Below are 23,653 nucleotides of genomic sequence, written 5' to 3'. Positions count from 1 at the left end.
CCCACCAAGCGAATGGAGTTGGACGACGAAGAGGCATCTGCTATCCTGAAGGCATTTCCATTTTTTTAGATAGATTTTTTCTTTTTTTTTTTAACAAAATTTTTTGTCTATTTTAACCGAAAATTTTTCCTTTTTTCGGATTAAAAAAGAAATTTTTGGCTTATTTTTCTTCTTCTTCTTCTTCTTCTTCTTCTTCTTCTTCTTCTTCTTCTTCTTCTTCTTCTTCTTCTTCTTCTTCTTCTTCTTCTTCTCCTTCGTTCGTTCTTCTTCTTCTTCTTCTTTTTCTTCTTCTTCTTCTTCTTCTTCTTCTTCTCTCTTTTCTTCTTCTTCTTCTTCTTTCTTCTTCTTCTTCTTCTCTTCTTCTGCTTCTTCTTCTTCTTAGTTTTTCTTCTTCTTCTTCTTCTTCTTCTTCTTCTTCTTCTCTTCTTCTTCTTCTTCTTCCTTAGTTTTTTCTTCTTCTTCTTCTTCTTCTTCTTCTTCTTCTTCTTCTTCTTCTTCTTCTTCTTCTTCTTCTTATTTTTCTTCTTCTTCTTCTTCTTTCTTCTTCTTCTTCTTCTTCTTCTTCTTCTTCTTCTTCTCTTCTTCTTAGTTTTTTCTTCTTCTTCTTCTTCTTCTTCTTCTTCTTCTTTTTCTTCTTCTCTTCTTCTTCTTCTTCTTGTTTCTTCTTCTTCTTCTTCTTCTTCTTCTTCTCTTCTTCTTCTTCTTCTTCTTCTTCTTCTTCTTCTTCTTCTTCTTCTTCTTCTTCTCTTCTTCTTCTTCTTTCTTCTTCTTCTTCTCTTCTTCTTCTTCTTCTTCTTCTTCTTCTTTCTTCTTCTTCTTCTTCTCTTCTTCTCTTCTTCTTTCTTCTTCTTTCTTCTCTTCTTCTTCTTCTTCTTCTTCTTCTTCTTCTTTCTTCTTTTTCTTCTTCTTTCTTCTTCTTCTTTCTTCTTCTCTCTTCTTCTTCTTTTTTTCATTGGTTATGGCCGAACGCAATTATAGGCCTAATTAAACATTGTTATAATGGACAAATATTGTATTGAAAATACAACAACACAACAATGAGCCCATAGCATAATTTGGTTTCAGATCTGCAAATAAGCATTATTACAGTTTGTTTTATTTTTTAAAGGAACTGTGTTTTCAGTCCACCAGTGATAAATCGATTTCGAGAATTGAGATCTATTTCAGACACCAGGTTTCGAACAACTCTCAATCAAGATTTTCCGAGAGTAAATAAAACACTCTAAATGATATTATTCACCCGTTGAATTGCTATAAATTTTATGCCTGTGCATTTCTGATGATGCCTATTATAGGCTCAGTACCAAAGTCGTCACTATCGATTATAAGTATAGACGATAATTGGTCCTTTTTAAATATTTTTATTTCCGGTGGACTGAACACACAACTGTGTTTTCAGTCCACTGGTGGACTGAAAACACAGTTCCTTTTTTAAAATATATTATAATACATATAATATTATATATGTAAAGAACGCAGCCACTTCAAAGTGTTCTTTTGTGAAGAAAAACAAGTCTTTGTCGGAAATATAAATCTTACATTTGCGGAAAACAAGAAAGTCAAAGCCCAAAGCAGCCAAACTTTTATGCTCTTTACTCTTTGTCAATATTACGGTGTCGATCGTAAGATTATACTTTTTATATTTTATTTTGAGTAGTACTCAAACATTACCACTATCATTAGATAGTGTATCAAACTTTATTTTAAAGTGATTAGTTTTGGTAAAGTTTTGGTACAATACTTGCTCTCATTATTTCTACTCTGATCGTTTGAATTTGAAGTAAATATCATATCTGAATCTGCTACCGAGCCCTCGACCCTTGGCCTCGATTCTTTGACTAAATTCGACTCGAAACTTGGACTTGATCATGATTCTTTTTATAGTTACAGATTTGCATTTTTTTAAAAACAAAAAACCAGAATTTGATACTCCAGATTTTCACATGAGGACTTGCTTCTGTTGAAATAACCAAACTATTTTGACAATAATGTGCAATATTGTGCGTTTGATTAGATGGGCTTTATTTTTTCCAAAAAAAAGAAAAGAAAAAAACCCAACAATAACAAATTTTTGTTGTTTGTTTGAGATTCGTGTAACAACAGATGTATTTTACTTTCCCACTAGAGCATTCAGTCCTTTGAGTGGCCTTTATCCTGATAAATTGAAGCGTGCGTCATCAATTTTGATCAAGGTCTGATTCATGGACCGAGACTTTGACGAAAGTCCGAGACTTATTTCCGCTGTCTCGGACACAAACGCGTTACGAGCTATTCATGAAGTCCGACTATGCAAAGTCTTAGATTAAACGGGGGACTAAACGGGTGAAATGTACACCCGCGATCTAGAATGCGTAATTAGCGTTGTCTGAACCAAATTAATATCAAAATTATTATGTGCTACTGGCTGAGGAAAGTAATTGTCCAGCGCTTAGACCATGGTTACACACTGGATAAGCTTTCCCTCCAGGAAATTATGCCCCAAAAGTGCCCCAAAAAAGTGAAATTATGCCAAAAGCGACAAATTATGCGGTCAAAATATATGGAGATTTGTTGTTCAGCTGATGCAACATACAAGCAAACAATACACACATTTAAAAGCAAGAAGGAGAAGGAGGAGAAAAAAGAAAGACTACAACAGAGATCTCAACTCAAAACACCAAACCCACTAAAATGTACCAAGAAACTTCAAATTTGGCGACTTTTCTTAGCTTGTCCCCCCCCCCCCCCCCCCCCCCCCCCCCCCAACCCCCTCCAAGGGAATGGTCTAATTTTGTATACTTGGTGAAAATTGTAAATTGTTTGGCCGCTACAACTACAGACAGGTAATGTAAACCCCGGAAAATGTCCATTCAATGGACAATAAAGATTTATTATTATTATTATTATTATTATTATTATTATTATTATTATTATTATTATTATTATTATTATTATTATTATTATATTAATATTAATATTATTATTAGTATTATTATTATTATTATTATTATTATTATTATTATTATTATTATTATTATTATTATCATTATTATTATTATTAGTATTATTAGTATTATTATTATATATTATTATTATTATTATTATTATTATTATTATTATTATTATTATTATATTATTATTATTATTATTATTATTATTATTGTTATTCTTATTATTATTATTGTTATTATTATTATTATTATTATTATTATTATTATTATTATTATTATTATTATTATTATTATTGTTGTTGTTGTTGTTGTTGTGACACACAGTTTTGTGTTGGTATGTTATATCTGGCGGATGTTGTGAGTATTTTACCTAAACGTATAGCCGCATAGCATCAGTACCCACACCCATCATCCCGTAACTTTGGCATCTGTCAATCATATTATACCCCGTGTGGTGTCCGGGGTCCCTCAACTGAGAGGGTCAAGAATAGCCCAACGCCAAGCCAGCGTGTCGTAAAAGGCGACTAATGGTGTGTGATTCCCCCATCTTTGAGTCACCTGGTCCTCCAGGTTGGGGGTTGGCAAAGGGTTAACACCCCTTTCCGTTAAACTCAAACCGTTACAGAAACACAGACAGACAAACTAAATCCTTTTTTTAGCTTGGGCGACCGAAGAGTTTCTGGAATTACAGAATTTATGAAGGTGGAGAAGAATTAAAGAAGCTGATATACAGAGAAGTGGTAAGACCTGGAATGAGATAAAAAAGTTGGCTCAGGATAGAGAAGGATGGAAACTGTTTGTCTGTGGCCTATACCCTGACCCAGGGTGAAAAAGGCAATGATGATGATGATGAATCATATTATGTCATGTGCCAAGTAAATCGCTCCCTGGCTCAGAATTGTTTAAAATATACAATTAATAAAAAATTATTTCTAATTTCATCAATTTTTGGAGTATACACATAGCTCTTGGTTACAAACCTATTTTAAATTTGACGCTGATCAATAATCTGAATTCAAAACAGCGAAAATCCGAGAGAGAAAAAAAACGTCCACTTTTTATATTGCCACGCCCCCGATCGCTGATCGCTCAGGAAAATAGGACCAGACGGATTTTCGAGCGACCGTCCGTTCTTTTTCTTCAACTCGCTGTACTGCCTTAAAATTGAGCTTTTATATAGCGCGATATCCACTAAACGTGCTCTACGCGCTTTACAAAGGGTCCCTGACAACACTTAACATGTAGGACGAGACATGACGCCTGTTGGCGATAATACATTTTTTTCCGACAGAGAGAACGCTATTAACGGTCAGGTACTCATTTTACACCTGAGTACGGTGAGAGAATGTGAGTAAAGAGCCTTTTCCAAGGACTCAGCTATGCGCCGAGCAAGGCTCGAAAACAGGACTTTCCGATCCGAAAGCGAGTGCATACCACAAGACCACATAGCCTTCATGGTTATGGCCGAACGCAATTATAGGCTTAATTAAACATTGTTATAATGGACAAATATTGCATTGGTTTGAAAATACAACAACACAACAATGAGCCCATAGCAATAATTTGGATTATCAGATCTGCAAATAAGTAGTATTACATTTTGTTTTATTTTTTAAAGGAACTGTGTTTTCAGTCCACCAGTGGACAGAAAACACAGCCGTGTATTCAGTTCACCGGAAATAAAAACATTTAAAAAGGACTAATTATCGTCTATACTTGTTAGCTACCTTAATCGATAATGACGACATTGATATTGAGCCTATTGTAGGTTATGGATCATCAGAAATGGACAGGCATAACATTTGTGGCAATTTGACGGCTTAATAATATCATTTACAGCGTTTTATTTACTCTCGAAAAGTCTTGATTGAGAGTTGTTCGAAATCAGGAGCCTGAAATGTAGACAAATTCTTACCATGGTTGCCAGATAGCCATTGGCCTGGCCAATTTGGTCAAAATTGACCACACAGAGAATAATTTTTCTATAATTAATTTAAAATTAACATTTATATCTATTTTTAATGTTTCCTAGTCCGTTAGAATTTTATGATTATCAAAACCGATGAGCTTTCCAACGAGATCACAGTTTTAGTATTGTTTGCCCAAGTAATGTTCTATTTGGTCACTTTTCACATCGATCACTGGCCTCGAGCACGCCTGTGTCCTCCCTTGGCAAAAAATTCTTAATTTTCAAGTTCAACACGTTGACGCCATTCCTGGTGACTCGAGAAGTTTGATCGACCCTTATTTTTATTAAAATTATTTACTTTTACTTTTACTCACTTTTAAGATTATTATTTTAATTTAGAACAGAGACGTCAAAATGTATTGCCTTGTGTATTTCTTGTATGTAGCAATATGAATCCGGAGAAAAACGAATCAAAAACGAACAAACACAACAAAACCAACCAAAAGGAAAAAAAGAGAAAAAAAGAAAAAGAAAAAAGAAATAGAGAGAACAACTTTATAGTTATAGGGTCTTGAATGTGTTTAAGGGAAAGTCAGAGAGAGAAGGGGGGGGGGTGGGGGGGGGAGAGATTAGAGATAGAGTGTAGAGAGAGAGAGAGAGAGAGAGAGAGAGAGAGAGAGAGAGAGAGAGAGAGGTTTAGGACTGCTTTGTAGCTACTTGTACTCGATTTTTCTTTTGGTTCCTATCCTTATTTAAGGTTACAGCTTGGAACACTTTTGGTGTAGATAATATCGGCGTGAGCAGCTTGGAAGATGACCCTACATTCTTTTAAGGACTCTTTTGTTTTTAAATGTTTGATGGCGCTTATAAAACATTGAGGTCATTTTAGGGCTAGTAGAAAGGAATAAATGGGATACCAGTCGAAAAAATTATAGTTTTACAAGATAGACGATAAACAATAGACCGGCCCTACAATTCAAAGGACTAGGAATGATTTTGAAAGAAAAGGATCTTGGAAGGAAGAAGACAAGGTCAAGACTTCCCGGGGGGGGGGGGGGGGGGGGGGGGGGGGGGGCACAGCCGTACTCGAGGCCAGTGATCGATGTGAAAAGTGACAAAATAGAACCTTACTTGGGCAAGCAATACTAAAACTCTGATCTCTTTGGAAAATTCATCGGTTTTGATAATCACAAAAAAATTCTAAAGGACTAGGAAAAATAAAAAATAGATATAAATGTTAGTTTTAAATTAAATCTAGAAACATTATTATATGTGTGGCCAATTTTGGCCAAATTGGCCGGGCCAATGGCTATCTTGTAGCCACGGTAAGAATCTCGTCAATGTTTGATAAATCGGTTTCGAGAATTGAGATTTATTTCAGGCACCCGGTTTCGAACAACTCTCAATCAAGATATTCCGAGAGTAAATAAAACACTGTAAATGATATTATTCAGCCGTTGAATTGCTATAAATGTTATGCCTTTGCATTTCTGATGATGCCTATAATAGGGCACAGCCGTACTCGGGGCCAGTGATCGATGTCAAAAGTGACAAAATAGAACCTTACTTGGGCAAGCAATACTAAAACTCTGATCTCCTTGGAAAATTCATCGGTTTTGATAATCACAATAAATAATTCTAAAGGACTAGGAAAAATAAAAAATAGATATAAATGTTAATTTTAAATTAAATCTAGAAACATTATTCTATGTGTGGCCAATTTTGGCCAAATTAGCCAGGCCAATGGCTATCTCGCAGCCACGGTAAGAATCTCGTCAATGTTTGATAAATCGGTTTCGAGAATTGAGGCACCCGGTTTCGAACAACTCTCAATCAAGATTTTCCAAGAGTAAATAAAACACTGTAAATGATATTATTCACCCGTTGAATTGCTATAAATTTTATGCCTGTGCATTTCTGATGATGCCTATTATAGTCTCAGAGTACCAAAGTCGTCACTATCGATTATAAGTATAGACGATAATTGGTCCTCTTAAAATATTTTTCTTTCCGGTGGACTGAACACACCGTTCCTTTTTTAAATTTTTTTAAAAAAGGAACTGTGTTTTCAGTATATATTTAATATATTATAATACATATATTATATATGTAAAGAACGCAGCCACTTCAAAGTGTTCTTTTGTGAAGAAAAACAAGTCTTTGTCGGAAATATAAATCTTACATTTGCGGAAAACAAGAAAGTCAAAGCCCAAAGCAGCCAAACTTTTATGCTCTTTACTCTTTGTCAATATTACGGTGTCGATTGTAAGATTATGCTTTTTATATTTTATTTTGAGTAGTACTCAAACATTACCACTATCATTAGATAGTGTATCAAACTTTATTTAAAGTGATTAGTTTTGGTAAATTTTCGGTACAACACTTGCTCTCATTATTTCTTCTCTGATCGTTTGAATTTGAAGTGAATATTAAATCTGAATCTGCTGCCGAGCCCTCGACCCTCGGCCTCGATTCTTTGACTTACTTCGACTCGAAACTTGGACTTGATCATGATTCTTTTTATAGTTACAGATTTGCATTTTTAAAAAAAACAAAAACAACCAGAATTTGATACTCCAGATTTTCACATGAGGACTTGCTTCTGTTGAAATAACCAAACTATTTTGACAGTTTCTTTAGTCTGTAACTGTAACTTGTAGTCTGTAGTCTTTTATTTAAGTTAAAATTTAAGTTAATGACAATTGATCTTCATAATATGATATGTATTATTTACAATTAATATTAATCTGAAAGGCTGTCATTATCCCCGGACACCTGTCTGGGGATAACCAAATTTCGTTATTCCCAGACAGATATTTGAAACTCCGCTCTTTTAAACAATTATCCACACTCCAGAATATATATGGAATGTTTCCGAATGCACATAGAAATAAGGAAAGTTAAAAACATAAAATTAACCAACATTAAATCAGTTGTTACTATTACTACATATACAAAATATGCGTCGACTTCGAAGTGGGTGTCATGGCCGAATGGTTTAGTAGTCGTCTGCCCTGGAAGTTTTACCAGAAGCGACGTTGCGGGTTCAAATCCTGGTTCCGGTACTTTTTTTTTTTTTTTTTTTTACATTCCGTCTTCTTTTTAATTTTTACAGAATGGTGCAAGGGATAAATGTCCCATCCATCCTCCCCCCACCTCTTTACTTTTACACCAATCAATTCTAAAGATCTGAAAAAGTGTATGATATGGAAACAGTGCCAGACAAATCAAGAACGAAAAATATAAGAAAAAAGAACATCCAATTTTCTTATATTTTTCTTTCTTGCTTCGTCTGGCACTGTTTTATACACACACTTTTTCTAATCTTTCTTATTCTTACACTGGTGCCTGCTCCCTATTTTGTCACTCTTATTTGAAATTTTCACCAATTCTGAAGTTTGTTAAATAAGGGTGAAAATCATGCATTTTGGATTTGTACGAATTCTTCAAATTCCGATTTTTACCCCAAAGTATTCGTTTTTTTGTTTTTTGTTTGTTTACATCATTACCTGTGGCAGGTTCAAAATGACGGTTTAAGTTTAATTTACTTACTTACTCTCTTGGATGATACCTAATTAATTGAGTTGACTGAGCGACTAAGTTAGTTGATTAACATATAATATTGATATACACATTAGCCATGAGTGACACTATATATAGCAAAATAACATATTTGAAACCTTTTTCTGGGTCGGGTTCCTGACCTCCCATAGTGGGCAGGGAGGTACATACTGTGTCTTCTATCCCCTTATATATGTTTTCCAACATGCTTTCTGTCTTTGTCTTGGAATGAGATTACTTGGTTTTTTCCTGGCCTTGGCTGGGAGGGAAACAGTCGAATGCATAGTTATTGTTTTGGGAGATGTTATTTTATTTTTCTTGTAAATCTCTGCAAACAAACATTTGAGTGTGTTCCTCTTAGCGGGGACCTGTGCTTGTGTTTGAATGAGACTTTTAGGTGATCTTTAAGTACGTTGATGGTGTGCTCTTAGAATCTACATCTGTTCCCTATTTGAACCAATTCCCCTTTGTCTTACCTTTTCTTGGGTGCTTTAATTCTAATTCTGGAACTTTTTACTATCCCATTTTCTTCCTTTTTACTGGCGCTGATATGACCTTAATGTGTTGCAAGATAAAACCCTTAAATTTTATTTTTTTTTAAATGAAATCTTTCTTATAAATATTGTTTATCATAGGAGATCACCTCACTATGAGCAGTAGTTCTGACAAAGGAGAGGACAAGGTCACAATGGACTCATGGATGTTACAGCTGATGACACAACACATTGGACGCTCAGACATGAACAAACTTATCATGAATTACCTTGTTACAGGTAAAAGTGTTATTTATCTCTACCCAATGTTTCTGTGATTAGTATATAAGTATAAGTATTTCCTCTAATAATGCATGGTAGTCTCAAAGAATGACAACACAACCTTTCACTTGTCAAGAAAAGGAGAGTCCATCAAATAAGATATTTGAATATTTAGGCACTATCATTACCCATGACACAGGAGACATAGAGGATATAAAACAAAGGATGGTATAGCAAAAAATGTGTTTCATAAAATGCATCCATTTGTTTCAAACAATAACCTGAAGTTGAAGGACAGAATGAAAGTAGTGGAAACATGTTATAAGTTCCCTTTTATACGGTTTGTGAAACGTGGACGCTTTACAAAGAATGTACTTGGAGGTTAGAGGTATTTGAGATGGATGCTTAGAAGGATATTGGCTATAATGGACAGACAAGTATACGAACAAGGAAGTGTTGCCAAAGGTGAGAAAATGAAGAATATTAATATATACCATCAGAAAGAGGCAGTTGCAGTTTCTGGAGGAGAGACAGAATAGAAAAGTTGGGAACATCTGGGATGATTGAAGGAAAGAGAGCTAGAGAACGACAGAGAATGACAAATTTAAATAACATAAGAATGGCCAAAAGTGATTTTAAAAACAACGCAGAAGGCTTCATGCATGCCACAGAGGATCATGATACGTGGAGACAGCTGGCCGGCAACGTGCTCAAAAGTACAAATCAGGATAGATGATGATTTCCTCTAATAATGCTTGTTTAAATAATAAAGATGAATCAAGGGTGGCTTGCAGTTTATAGGAAGAAAAAGAAGATGAACGCCACTCAATATGAAACATTTCTTGGAAGCAGTGTTCCAATTATGTGGCTCGATTGTATTGTCTTTGGCAGCAGCTTCTAATGGTCCTCACACTACTATGTTATGACGATCGACCCAATCAGCAAATTCTTCACCGCATTTGTGCACCGTCGCAAACCCGCCTGGAATCTTTGTCACAACACACCGTTCAACTAGATGCTCTGCAGTTTCGCACTCTATCCCACATCGGGTACGTGTTAGACAGGTGGAAAGTACTCACTGATGAAGCAATTTTGCCATGAGGCTGGTTCTCGACCGAAGCTGATTCACTACCACGCACTGTCTCCTCTTACGGGTAGAGAAACCTGGCAACTTCTCACTTAGTTTCGAGGAGTGTATGTCCCTGCCCTCTCGAGGGATTGAATTCGTCCAAACCGACTTCCATCTCGTATATGCATCTCTGTTCCTAGTCAGGGAAGCTGCGTACAAGTGTTGACGGGACTTATTTCGGCTCGAAATGGGGGTGGCGTCCATAATGCGCTTGAGAGGGGTATCCCCATTCCCTCTCTCTTTGATCTTATTAAGCCAGTTTACCGTAATCTTCTCTCCTCAGACATCACAGGGGGGTGAATTGCTGCCATTATCGGGCCCCATTCTCTAGGCATTGTTGCCAGTGTTCCTGACACTATGTGCATCGACTTGCGAAGTTTAACATCTACATTCTCGACGTTCCAGCTTCTACCCCACACTGGAGTGCAATATTCCGTTGTGGAAAAGCATTGTGCCAAGGCGGACGTACTCAAGGGTGCTTGGTTAGCACTCCAAGTTGATCCTGCCAGCTTCCTTTGAAGACTGTTGTGTTTCCCTATCTTCCGGGCAACTCCTTCAAGATGCACCGATAGGTCAGGCTGTGGTCCAGCATCACCCCTAAATATTATGGATGCAGCTCATATGGGAGTAGCTGGTCCCCGATGAGGACATTCAGTTTACGGGTGTGCCAGCCACTGCATATATGTGGAATGCAGTGGCCACGGTTTTCAAAGTGTTCATCTTCAGGTACCACTTGTCGAAGTAGGATTTGAGTATGGTGAAGTCCTCACAGAGTATGCTCTCGAGATGGGTCCACACTTTACCTTGGGTAAAGAGTGCCCAGTCATCCGCGTATCCCAGCCTCAGGGAGGAAGCGTTCAGCATGTCGCTAATATAGACATTAAAGAACATTGGCGCTGAGGGACCCCATTCTTCAATTTTCTAACTTTACTCGTAGCGTCTCCCGGCACGACGTGAAATTGTCTTTCCCCTAAGATTGAAGAGAACAACTTCAAGGCCTTTTTGCACCTTATGATCTTTGCAAGTTTGAGCATTAATCCTTTACACCAGACCGGCCCCCATCGATTTAATAGAACTCGCTCCAACAATTTGTATATAGACAGCTCAGTAGATATATGAGTCTGTAACTGTCGGCCTCCTTCGCCGGTTTTTGGCCAAAAATTGTTCTAGTGCTTAGTAATAAGAAAGTGCAAATATCATCCTTCATGTTAAATGTACTTTTACATTTATCCACCATAAGGTCCTTAAGAAATTATATTGTAAAGAGTATAGTGTTAATACACATTTATATGGAACTGTCACTATACTCATAACCCTTTAAACATCCGATATAGATTAATGACACTTGGAACTTGTTCTACAATAGTTTACAGTTTCATCCAATGTGGCATGTATATCAAAATAAACAACGATTTGCGTCGTTGCCATGCTCCTTTTTATTAATTATTTATAGCTTTCCAAGATGCTTGATTTATGAGAAGCTGAATGATTTGACATTAAACAACAAAGTAAATTGTCCAAAGGGCAATCTGTGTTTTAGGAAAAATATTTCTTGAATTGATTTCCGTTGTTTTGAAGAGGTGGTATGTCATTGTGTCCTTATACTGAGAGATATAAAGAAGCAAAGAAAGATATTTTCAGTTAGATATATTTTTTTTGTTTTTTTTTTCAGACAATTCTGAAATATAGTATATGGCATTTTTCCCTGTCAGGATTTTTAAATTCTTTACATAAAATGTTATTTTTTGAGTGATTTAATTTCATTAGAAATTTTGTTTTAGCTTTCTTAAATTTCTTTTGTTATATTTGTTAGTTTTTTCTTCTCTTTTTTTTTTTCTTTTTGTTTTGTTTGTTTGTTTTTCCTCCTCTTCTTCTTCATTTTGTTTTGTTTTTTTCATAATTATTATATCTTTCTCACAGAGGGGTTCAAAGAAGCAGCAGAGAAGTTTAGTGAAGAGTCAGGCATTCAACCAATTGTCAATCTAGATTCTCTGGATGAGCGTATAAAAATTCGTCACGCCATTATGGAAGGAGATATAATGGAGGCTATTGCTATGATAAATAGTCTTTTTCCTGAACTTCTTGATAATGACAGATACTTGTTCTTCAGACTGCAGGTATGGTTGGACTTTGGCACACAATAAATAATATAAACATTTTGATGCTGGTTGGATTTTCTTAGGACAGAGTAACTTCTTCCTGCTGAGCGAGAGAAGCTTTATATTGATTATACTTAGCTGTCTCCTCTGCCACTCCATCCCTTCATTATCTGTATCTTTTATTTTTTTTTTTTTTTTACCTTGCTCAAGAATAATAATTTTGAATCTTAAGTGATGAATTTAATATAGGAAGCAAGGAATTTTTAAAAATTGTTTAACCATATTGTTTTACAATGATTTTCTAATATAAGGCTTTATGTGAAAACAGTTGGTCAAGGCAAAAAATTTGAAATCTGAGATTTTTGCATTTAAACTTTGGCTCCCCATTTTTTTGTTTATTATTATTTTTATTTTTTTCTGTTTTGCATTATACAGCAGCAAGAACTAATTGAGCTTATCAAACGTAAAGATCTGGAGGCAGCTTTAGACTATGCTCAGACCAAGCTGTCTGAGAGAGTAGAGGAAAACCCCAATGTTTTACCAGAACTGGAAAGGACGTTAGCTCTTCTTGCATTTGATAATCCTGATAATTGTCCCTTTGGTGAACTCTTCCATCCATCTCAACGACAGAAGGTAATTTTGACTTTATCACCTTTATTTGATATCAAAAGATTAGAAGCGTAATGAAGAAAACAAAAGTCAAAAGGAATCTTTAAATTTTTCACTACTTTGTAGTTTGTTGCAAGACTGTCTGACTACATACACAGTGCAACACATATTTCTCGTTCTTGCTCAGACAGCATATTTTAGATGAATACATGAAAGCGAGGAATCAAAGAAACATAATCAATTTTGGATATTAATATTGGTGGGAGAAATATGTGAAGATGAGGAGTGTGTACTGCACTGTGCTTACCATATCACAATCTATACTAACTGTTTGTAAAGCTATTTTTAGTTTCTTTTTTTTTTCTTCTTTTTCTTTTTTTTTTATGAATTAAATATTATTTTTTTATTTAAGGGAATTATATTTATTTCAGGTTGCCAGTGAAGTCAATGCAGCCATTTTAGAAACTGAATCAACTCCAAAACTTACACAACTTCTTAAATTGTTGCTGTGGGCACAGGAAGAACTTGATAAAAAGAAGGTGAGATCAATTATGAATTTTGTTGATAATCTCTGCCATTCAAAAATATGTAAATGTTAAACTATAATATAATGAAATATACCATAAGTGCTCGGATGAGATTTTGGTGGATTTCTTGCCCAACTACATATATCGAGGGTCTGCGAATCAAACCTTTGAAGTCTTGATTTTCACAATTGGCGGATAAGAACTCTGGTCTACATACAAGCTTTGTGCACAACATTTTATTTAATTTTGGGCTATCAGACCCCTGATGACATCAGAGGTCTGATCTGCCCAAAATTAAATGATACATGGTGCGCTTGTATGTAGACTTCAAAGTTTTGATCCGCCGACCAAGAAAATGGAGACTTCAGAGGTTTGATCCATTGACCATCAATATGGTTTTGTCTCTATAATCCAACCACTTCCATTCCAAGCAATAAAACCTGATAACAGGATTATCTGGATCTTGGAATCACCAATTTATAGTGAGCATTTTGGCTGACTAAACAGCATCAGGAAATACAGTTTTTTGGGCCTGATGCTTTTTGCATGGTCAAGAGTACTGCAAAAAAGAATTGTTCAGTCACTGGAATAATACTGTTATAAAGACTCATATTAAAGAGAAAGGAAACAAAACAAGATTTTGTCTGTTTTCTCAAATGTTAATCAGTGCTGACAGTTTTCCTCGGATCTATGTGGAAATGCACAATCGTTGAGGAGAAATTTCCTCCTTTAAAAAGTTACATTTTCCCCCAATCAAATGTACTCACAGTGAGAGACTTGAGATGTGCTGTTAAACAAATAGGTGCAGTTTCAAACTCTTCTCAAGTTAGCAAGGGTACTGATGACAATTTATCATCTCAATTGCTCTATAAGTGGGGGTTAATGCAGTAAAAATGGGGCTTAAAGGAAACCGCTCAAAATTCTGCTCTTTTTTCATGTTTTGTCACCATCAGCATTGTTTAATATTAAAATTGACTTTTCACGTAAGGTATTACATTGAATTGTAATAAGTGAACTTGCCACAGTCTTTGATGGACTTGTAGTTTAACCAACATCTTGAATTACCACTCATGTACTGTTGACAGCTTAGTCTCTCAGTTGTCCGATATTGAATCTGATTGGTAAGGGGTGGTAAATTTAAATGTAATTATGTCATTGTTACAGACAACATTTATTTTTATTCATCTTTCTCCTTTCCAATTACAGATCTCATTTCCACACATAACGAACATTGCAGAAGGTACCATTGAGTCACCACAGGTGTTGCATGAAAGAATGTAAAAAAAAAAAATGTATATTATGCTTAAATGTACATAGATGCTAATAATATGAAGACTATTGATTGTATATTTCACAGCAATTATACCAACTGAAGAAAAATAAAAATAGTGGAAGGTACAATTTATAACTGGCAAATAAAAAAAATTAAAACTTGCATCAAACAATTTGCAGTTGCGAAAGCTTTCACTGCTATTGCTTTTCTCTTTATTTTTGCTGGGTCACATTTGTATTTCTCTTGCCTACCTCTCTTCCACTCCTTTTGTGGATTTTTCCTTTTGAATTTGGTGGGCTGAGGCAAGGTTTCTCTTTTATAGTCTTTTATCTGTTTTCAATTTTCAGATTGCTTTCTGTCTTAATCCTGGAATGAAATTACTTAGTTTTGCCTTAGCTCTGGCTGGGATCCAGATTTTTCATCCTTGTTAATGATCTTTCGGTTATTGTTATAATAGTTTTTGACAGATTTTGTAAGCATTTGAGGGTATCCCTTTTAACGGGATCTTTTGTAGGATCTTGTTTCACATTAGTCACATTGATGAATTATTTGAACAGGTCTTCTTTGTCTTACTTTTTCTTTGGTGCTTTTACCTGCGGATTCTGAATCTTTCGGTTATCCCATCTTCCTTCGTTTTACTGGTACTGAAATTCACAAAAGTAGAGCTCAAAAAAAACAAATATGTTTTCTTTTGGATTTGGACCAAAGTTTACGGCTGCTGAAATTTAATTATTTATAGCTGCACTGAACAATTTGTTTGCTCTTTCAAACATTGGCATTGATGGTTTACGAATTACAGTCATTATAGGACCCTGCAAAATGCGAGATAAGCTAAAAGAAGAAGAAGAAGAAGAAGATGGTTTACAAATACTTTTCTTTTTTCTCTCAATATTCTGATTAAAATAGTTTTAAATAATGGCACGCTTTGAAGTCTGCACAGACTGCTTCCTGTAAATTATGATGACAAGACTTGTATCATATTTCAATTTTAAATATTAGGTGATTGGTTGAATGAGTTGTATGGGTATTCAGCTTGCTGTTTTAAATGGTGGAAAAACTCACTGTCATTTGAATTTATTTTTACAGAGACACTGTGCTATTTCAAACTTAATGATGAACCGAATTAAATTCTTATTTTGAATCTATTTGTTATAGCACCAAGATTGCCAAAGCCCCAAACTCTTTATAAGTGGCAGGTTTGTGCGACTATGTGGTCTAGTGGTATGACACTCGCTTTCGGATCGGAAGGTTCTGAGTTCGAGCCTCGCTCGGCGCATAGTTGAGTCCTTGGAAAAGGCTCTTTACTCACATTCTCTCATCGTACTCAGGTGTAAAATGAGTGCCTGGCCGTTAAGTGTTGTCTCTGTTGGAAAAATTAAATTGTAATGTCGCTTAACATCCTACAAGTGTTGCTGTTTGCCAGAGACCCCTTGTAAAGCGCTTTGAACACGATTAGTGGATATTGCGCTATATAAAAGCTCATTTTTTTAAAGGAGTCCTCAGAACAGGGTAATTTTTAGTTGATTCGTAAAAAAGGCTGTGCTCAAAGCTGTTAAGACATCATCAGAGTTTCCATGTTAGGAGATCTGATTGTGTATCGATTTATTAATTATTTTTATTCGGGGGGGGGGGGGGGGGGGGGGGTATAGTCCAAATCCCTTTTTTTTTTTAATTCATTTTTTATTCATTTTATTTTTGGTATTTTCCGTTTCACAATTCACGAGGTGCCTGGATTTCATATTTGATTTCTATGAATTTGGATGGGTTAATAGCAACTTGGCCACTATCAGACAAGTAGAATTGTGAGTAAAGCAACTGTTTTGTACAGTTTTGAACTAAATAGACTCCGAAAATTATCAAAAAAACAATTTACGAAAATTATCAAAAGAACAATTTAAAATAGTTTTTTATTTTATTTATTTATTAATTTTTTTCTAAATTATGAAATCAAAGAGCACATCTGTCTGAAAAGTCTATGATAAGATGTGCAAAGGTCACTTGAGCTAGTGCAGAATTATCTGTGTATACGTAATTGGAAAAGGTCTGATAGTTTTCACTTAATTTGAGTCATTTCTTATATTACTGGATTATCCCTATAAAGCAACCCCACCCCCACCCTTACAAACTTGGTGATACAGCATTAGTACCATCTGTCAATACTCAGAGAAGGGTGTGACATGTGTAATCTGTCGATCTGTCAATAAAATATATGTACATCACCTAGTGCCATTTTAGTGTGCAGAATAGGTGCCCAATACGAAGTGTTCCCTTTTTTACTTTCTTTTGCTTCCATCATGGCTTTTTGATAGAGTCAATATCATAGGCTAGTTTCAATTCTAAGTCCAGATTTTCTTCATCGTGTCTGTAACAAATAGGGGTACCCCTCTGACTCTGACTCAATGTTTAAGTACACGATGCGCTTAATAGGGATATATACATTTGTTTTTTTTTTGGGGGGGGGGGGGGTTTATGGGGCACCATGTTTTGCTTAAAAGCAACATTTTCCATTTAAATCTGTGAGATAGGGATACTTATTGTGTGAATTTTTGCTGCATTCCTTTTTTCAGCCATATTTTTCTATGCATTTTACTATGAAATCCAAAATAATATTGAGGAGATTTGTAGTACTTTGTGTTATTATGAAGCATTGATAATTGTTATGTGGTCTTTTTATCAAAGTCTTGTAAGTAAAGGTTGAGAGGATATTTTGAAAATGAATAGCCTTTCTGTTAACAGGTATATGGTGTAAAATTCATTTATTTCATTGCCTTTTTCACCCTGGGTCAGGGTATAGGCCACAGACAAACAGTTTCCATCCTTCTCTATCCTGAGCTAATGGTGTAAAATGATAATATATTCTGATTTGTTTTCAGAATCTGGATGTCTCAATAAATATTTGTGGGCTTAGTATATTTTCCTAATGGAGGAATAGAAATTATTATTTTTAGTTCTTTGATTTCATTGTGTTCAATACATTTTAGAACTCAATAATTTGCTATTCACTATCCCATTAGGCACGGCACGACCATTACTGCTCATAGTCAGGTGCTCATTCACACTTGAGTTAGTGGGGTGATATAAGCTAAGTGTCCTGCCCACGGGCCTTAAATCGGTGTCATGATCAACATTGCTTGAATTTCTTTCAAGACGAGACATAGTACAGCAGTGCCATCAAGTAGTCTCAGACAAGGCACTATTAAATAGACTCTTTCAAAATGCTCTTCATTTGTTTCAATTTGTTAGCATTGATAACTTGTAGATCAACAAAGGATCTTTTGACTACCCCCTCCTTTTTTTTTTTTTTTGCCTCTAGTGATATTACTGCAAGATGAAATAAACACCATAAAACTCTTAAATAAAATAAGACCAACAGTATGCCGAAACATTGTAATGTATAGCAATTTTCATAAGTCTCTACAAACATGCACTGTGATTTTGTGTAAATATTAGATTTTGTTCAGCATGATAATTTTTTTTTTTTTTTTCATCAAATAATGGAATATATTATACGTTAATTTGAATAAATTACTCAGAAGAAATGCTGACACTGAAATAAATTGTTCACCACACTGAGTTAAGTGTGGCTTGTTATTTATTCCCTGGTCATGGTAAAAATCATCGTTCGCCCCCCCCCCCCCCTCCCTCCCTCAAAAATAAAAATAGATAAAAATAAGATAAATGACGAATCTGCCTGTCAGCTTACGAAACAAGGGAGCAGGAACATGTATCTGAACAAGTGTGTATGAAAGGTGTTAGACAAAGCAAGAAAGAAAATTTCAAGAATAAAAATCAGTCCGGTAATCAGAAGGTCTGAGGTTCAAGGTGGACTGATTTTTTGGGATGGTTCTTCTTGTATTTTTCTTTCTTGCTTTGCCTGGCTCCTTTCATACAGACTTGTTCAGTGTTCAGATCTTTTCCTGTCAGCAAGATGTATTTTTCTCCTTTTTCATGTTCGTGTCAGTTTTTTCCAACTTCGTTTCTTGCTGTGGCGACTCACCATACAATTATGAAATTACACAATTTTCATGTAATGTGGTGGTGTTGTTGATTTTTTTTTTCTGTCTGTAAAATATCTGTATTATAAAATATGTATTTTGATTATTTCTTACATTGACATTGCATTGGTTTACCATCGTGAAATAAAGATATTTCTACCCTGCCTTAGTGGTCTGTCATTTTTTATCGTTTTAAAATTAAATTTAAGTTTTTTTGAAAATACTCCTTCCACCACCCAATTTTTTTTTTTATAATTGAAAATATATTTTAAAAATATAACAAATTCCCGTTGGACGACGCATATCCATCGCTATGCCTGGACGGGGTACTGGCCTCCCATAGTGGGCAGGGTGGCACTCACTGTGTCTTCTATCCTCATATAGCTGTTTTCCAATTTGCTTTCTGTCTTTGTCTTGGAATGAGATTACTGTACTTGGGTTCGTCCTGGCCGGAGTCTTTGGTTGGGAGGGTAGCAGTCAAATGCATAGTTATTGTTTTGGGAGATATTATTATTTTCCTTGTAAATCATCTCTGTTATGTATTATTATATGTTATTTTTAATGTATAATGTGAGCATTTGAGTGTATTCCTCTTTGTTGGATCTTGTGCTTGTGTTTGGATGAGACTTATAGGTGTGATCTCAAACTAAGTACTTTTGATAATATGCTCTTGGAATCTACATCTGTTTCCTATTCACTATTTGAATCAATTCCCCTTTGTCTTACTTTTTCTTGGAGGCTTTAATTGTAATTCTAGAACTTTTTACTATCCTATTTTCTTCCTTTTTACTGGCGCTGATATGACCTTAATGTGTTGCAAGCGCCGTAAAACCCCTAAAAACAAAAACAACATAGCTATGCTTTCTACCACTTTTTATTTATATGTGTTCACAACTCGGATGGGGTCTTAACCTTCCTTGGCGGGCTGGGTAAGCCAGCCTTGCTCCGTCTTTCGCCCTAAATCTATTTTCCCTTTTTGGGTTGCTCTGTCTCTATCTTTACCTTGTACGAGATTAATTGGTTTTGCATTACCCTGACTGGGGTCCTTCGCCAAGAGAGAAGACTGAAATGTATCCCATTTTTTGGTAGTTTATTCCCTCCTCCCACCCAATCACACCCCCCCCCCCCCCCCCCCCACTTGCATATCAACTATGTTTTGTACTGTTTTAATTGAATATATGTAATGATCATTTGAGTATACCCCTCTTATTGAGATCATGTGCTTGTGTTAGGGCGCCGAAATAGATTGATAGAATGTTTTGAAATCTACTTTTCTTCCTTATTTTAATCAGTCCCCCGAAATAGATTGATAGATGATAGAATGTTTTGAAATCTACTTTTCTTCCTTATTTTAATCAGTCTTTTTTTTTCACTTTTACTTGGATGATTTTAATTGCAGATCTATTATCTTTTGTCTCTCCGTCGTTTTCCTTTCTACCGGCGCTGAAATGACCTCAAAGTGTCACAAGCACCAGTTTACACAAACACTTGCCTCCCATAGTCCTCCCATAGTCGGCAGGGAGGCCATTTGTTGTGTCTTGTATCCCACTATATCTGTTTCCCAATTTGGTTTCTGCTTTTGTCTTGGAATGAGATTGCCTATTTTGTGCCGGCCTTGACTGAAGCCCTTGGCTGGGAGGGAAACTGTGAAACAGTCGAATGTATATAGTTTTGAGAGGTGAAATTTCTTTCCTGTTAAATCATCTCCCTGCTGTCATGTTTTCTTTTCTTGAATATATAAGATTTGTAAGAACTTGAGTGTTCTTCCTCTTAGTAGGAGCATGTGCTCGTGACTGGATGGAGCTTTTAGGTGATCTGAGACTAAACACAACATATCATGATAAAAGTTGCTTAGGTCAAAGGTCTTTAAATAACCTGTACCAACAGCAACACTCAACATATAGTGGACGAGACATGGCGCCTACTAGACGATATCACAATATTTTCTGACAGCGACAACGCTGTTAACGGCCAGGTACTAGTTTTACACAAGAGTACTGTGAAAGAATGTGAGTAAAGAGCATTTTCCAAGGACTCAACTATGCGCCGAGCGAAGCTCGAACCTATGGGTCTGATTCATGAATCGATACTATAATAGTCCCGGATAATAACGAATTATGAGACTTCGTAGTCCAAGACTTTGGGGAAGTCCTAGCCTACGAAAAGTAAGCTATTCGTAGAGTCAGACTTTGTCTCTGATTATCAAGCCACGGACGTATGTGAAGTCTCAGACTACAGAGGTCAATCTATTCCGGGAAAGTATGACTAAACGTCACAGAAATGTGTTACTTTTCCAGATGTGCATGCAAAGTAGCACAGAAATCATATCTATTTCCGCTTCTTGTTTGTTTTGATTGTTTTTTGTTTTCCTCATAAGAGACTTTCGGAAGCTCATAATAATCATATCCTGAACAGCCTTACCGACAACTGTCCTTCCTCTTTCGGTTTTATCGCCAGTCATTGTATTCATCCATGTCATTTTTTGGAGCCAGAGCTGCTCGAACTTGATTCAGACACAGCAGAAGAATCTGGAGGTTGTGGATGGAGACGAGAACGCCTGGCTCTGTTGTGCAGCATTAGGCAGACAACAATGACCTTGTTGCAAGCTCTCTTTGGTTTGAGTCCTGGGCCCATTTTCATGAACGAGGACTAGATTTAGTAATTTACTAGTCTAGTAAATGACTAGCTAGTCTTAAGTCCAAGCGAAGCAAGTGTGTAAAAAATCGGATTTCATGAACGCTTTCTAGTCTCGGACTAGCTAGTCACTTGCTTAGAAGTGGGTGTTGTAAGGACGACGACTAATTCGACTATTTTGTGCGGGTAACATCACCTCTCTACTACATGAAGGCGGGAAAGATACACACGCCTTCATACTTACAACGCAAAAGATTTGACCATGGACATCGTTGTTGTCTATCACATGATTCATCATGGCTAAAGTTATTTAAAATACGAAAAGGAACGAAACCGGATGTGTTGCTAATTTCCTCTTTGGAAATCTTTTGAGTTGAACGTATGAAGGCTGGTATCTTACCTGCCATTGTGTACTAGAGAGCGTGATATTACGAGCACAAAATAGCTGAATCAGTCACCGTCCTTACAACGCCCACTTCTAGGCAAGAGAATAGAAAGCGTTCATGAAATTCGATTTTTTAAAGTCACTTGTTCCGTTTTGGCTTAAGACTAGCAAGTCATTTACTAGACTAGTAAATAACTAAATCTAGTCCGCGTTCACGAAAATGGGCCCTGGGAAAACCCTTCGATTTCTAGTCTCCATTCACTTGCAACTCGCGAGCCGATTAGATTGTTTTTTCTTTTTAGTGATTACTCCCAAAATTTAAATGTGTACTTTCGACGATCTGCACTTATCTCATAGTTTTTAAAGCCAATGTAAAGCCGATGTCGATAGCAACAGGACGCTTTTTGCCTCTGATTCGTTACCGACGTATTTTGCTTCAGACTCTCTCAATCTAAAAATAGCTGCTATCTTGTTGACGCTATGATGTATCCTAGTAACTAGTCTATCTAGTACGACTAAGGTTGAAGTCTTGCCTCAGCAAATGACTAAAAATTGGCCAAACTTAGTCGGAAGGTGGCATGATTTTAGTCTGAGACTTGCTTAGTCAGCTCAAATGGAATCCGATTTTTTCAAGTCCTTGGCCCGTTTTCATGAACGCGGACTAGCGCTTAGTTTCTGACTATCTCTGACTTTGACCAAGGACTTGAAAAAAAGTCCCAGATTACAATCACGGCATCTTCGGACTAAGTTTGGCCGAGTTTTTGCCATCGTATGTAAGAGCTCGATGGTTCAAGCCCAAACTAGAACTCCACTTCTCTTTAGATGATAAGATACAGACAGAGCAGTCATCGGGAGATCGTCGACCAGAGAAGAAACAATAAATGGACACTTGGTACGCATGTTTCATTTCTGAAGGCAGACTGCGTAACAAAGAAATGTCAAACAGTACATTCAATTATGTTTAAGTTGGGTGATTTTTAGTCTGATTTCTACCATTCAAGCCAAAGATATATATTTTTTTTCAAATGTATAATTGATTTGCCAAATAAGTAGCCGTTTCTCCCCATAATAAAAAAATATATTTAAATTAAAAATACTAATTTAAGAATATAACCTATTTCGTTACATACAAGAACTTAAGATGAGTATTAGAGGCTGGGAAAGTTGTTACAGTTTACTCTATTAGAGGAAACATTAAGGCGCTGAATTCATTTTGTTCGTTAAATTCTTTATCAATTGCGTTCTTGGAAGTCTACATTTGTAATTTAACGTGTTTGTCGTCGGATTATAATTGAATATATTGAAATTTTGTAAATATTTTTTCAATTATCACCTGTGGGGAATGTAATTGAAAAGTAACCAAATACATTGGATTTGATTTGATTCAAACTGTCTTTATTGTCGGAAACACGTTAAATTACAAATGTAGACTTTCAAGAACGCAACTGATAAAGAATTTAACGATTTTAAATAGTTGATTTGTATATGACAAACCTTTTGACTTGCATTCATAAAACTTTTGAGATTGACTACAGAATTGTGAGTTACATCAACATGCAATTTAAAGATTGATTCAATCCACTGAAAGTCATTTACATCGATATCTTATGATAACATTGTGTATGATTTTATATTTCTGGATTAGGTCTCCCCTTAAATGCCAGTTAATGGTCACTTGACACGGAGGTGTGAACTAAATGCCTTTAGATCCGATGCGCGCATGTTTCGTTTCTGAAGGCAGACTGCGTAACAAAGAAATGTCAAACAGTATATTCAATTAATTATTTTTAATTGGGTGCTCTTTATTATGTTATATTATTATTATATTATTTTAGTCTGATTTCTAA

At 35.7% G+C, this 23,653-nt stretch overlaps 1 protein-coding gene across 4 annotated transcripts; it reads left to right on the top strand.

Moving 5' to 3' along the window:
* The first annotated feature begins 1,654 nt into the window (after positions 1-1,654).
* On the top strand, positions 1,655-18,951 carry LOC144978340 (glucose-induced degradation protein 8-B homolog). Of its 4 annotated transcripts, none has more exons than XM_078924236.1 (6): positions 1,655-1,721; positions 9,036-9,173; positions 12,205-12,401; positions 12,819-13,016; positions 13,424-13,531; positions 14,726-18,951. In XM_078924236.1, exons 2-6 carry the CDS (start codon positions 9,050-9,052, stop codon positions 14,798-14,800), a joined length of 702 nt encoding a protein of 233 aa, XP_078780362.1. In that variant the 5' UTR covers positions 1,655-1,721; positions 9,036-9,049; the 3' UTR covers positions 14,801-18,951. The 4 variants fall into 4 exon arrangements, with proteins under 4 accessions (XP_078780362.1, XP_078780361.1, XP_078780363.1 ...); XM_078924235.1 differs by lacking the exon at positions 1,655-1,721 and adding an exon at positions 7,010-7,104; XM_078924237.1 differs by lacking the exon at positions 1,655-1,721 and adding an exon at positions 7,346-7,364.
* Positions 18,952-23,653: the final 4,702 nt, after the last annotated feature.

Source organism: Berghia stephanieae, chromosome 8 (assembly GCF_034508935.2).
Source record: "Berghia stephanieae isolate SIO BIC M18660-M18661 chromosome 8, UCSD_Bste_1.3, whole genome shotgun sequence".
Classification (NCBI taxonomy): Eukaryota; Metazoa; Mollusca; class Gastropoda; order Nudibranchia; family Aeolidiidae; genus Berghia; species Berghia stephanieae.
The sequence above is the reverse complement of the archived record's forward strand: the minus strand, read 5'-3'. Positions and strand labels throughout refer to the sequence as shown.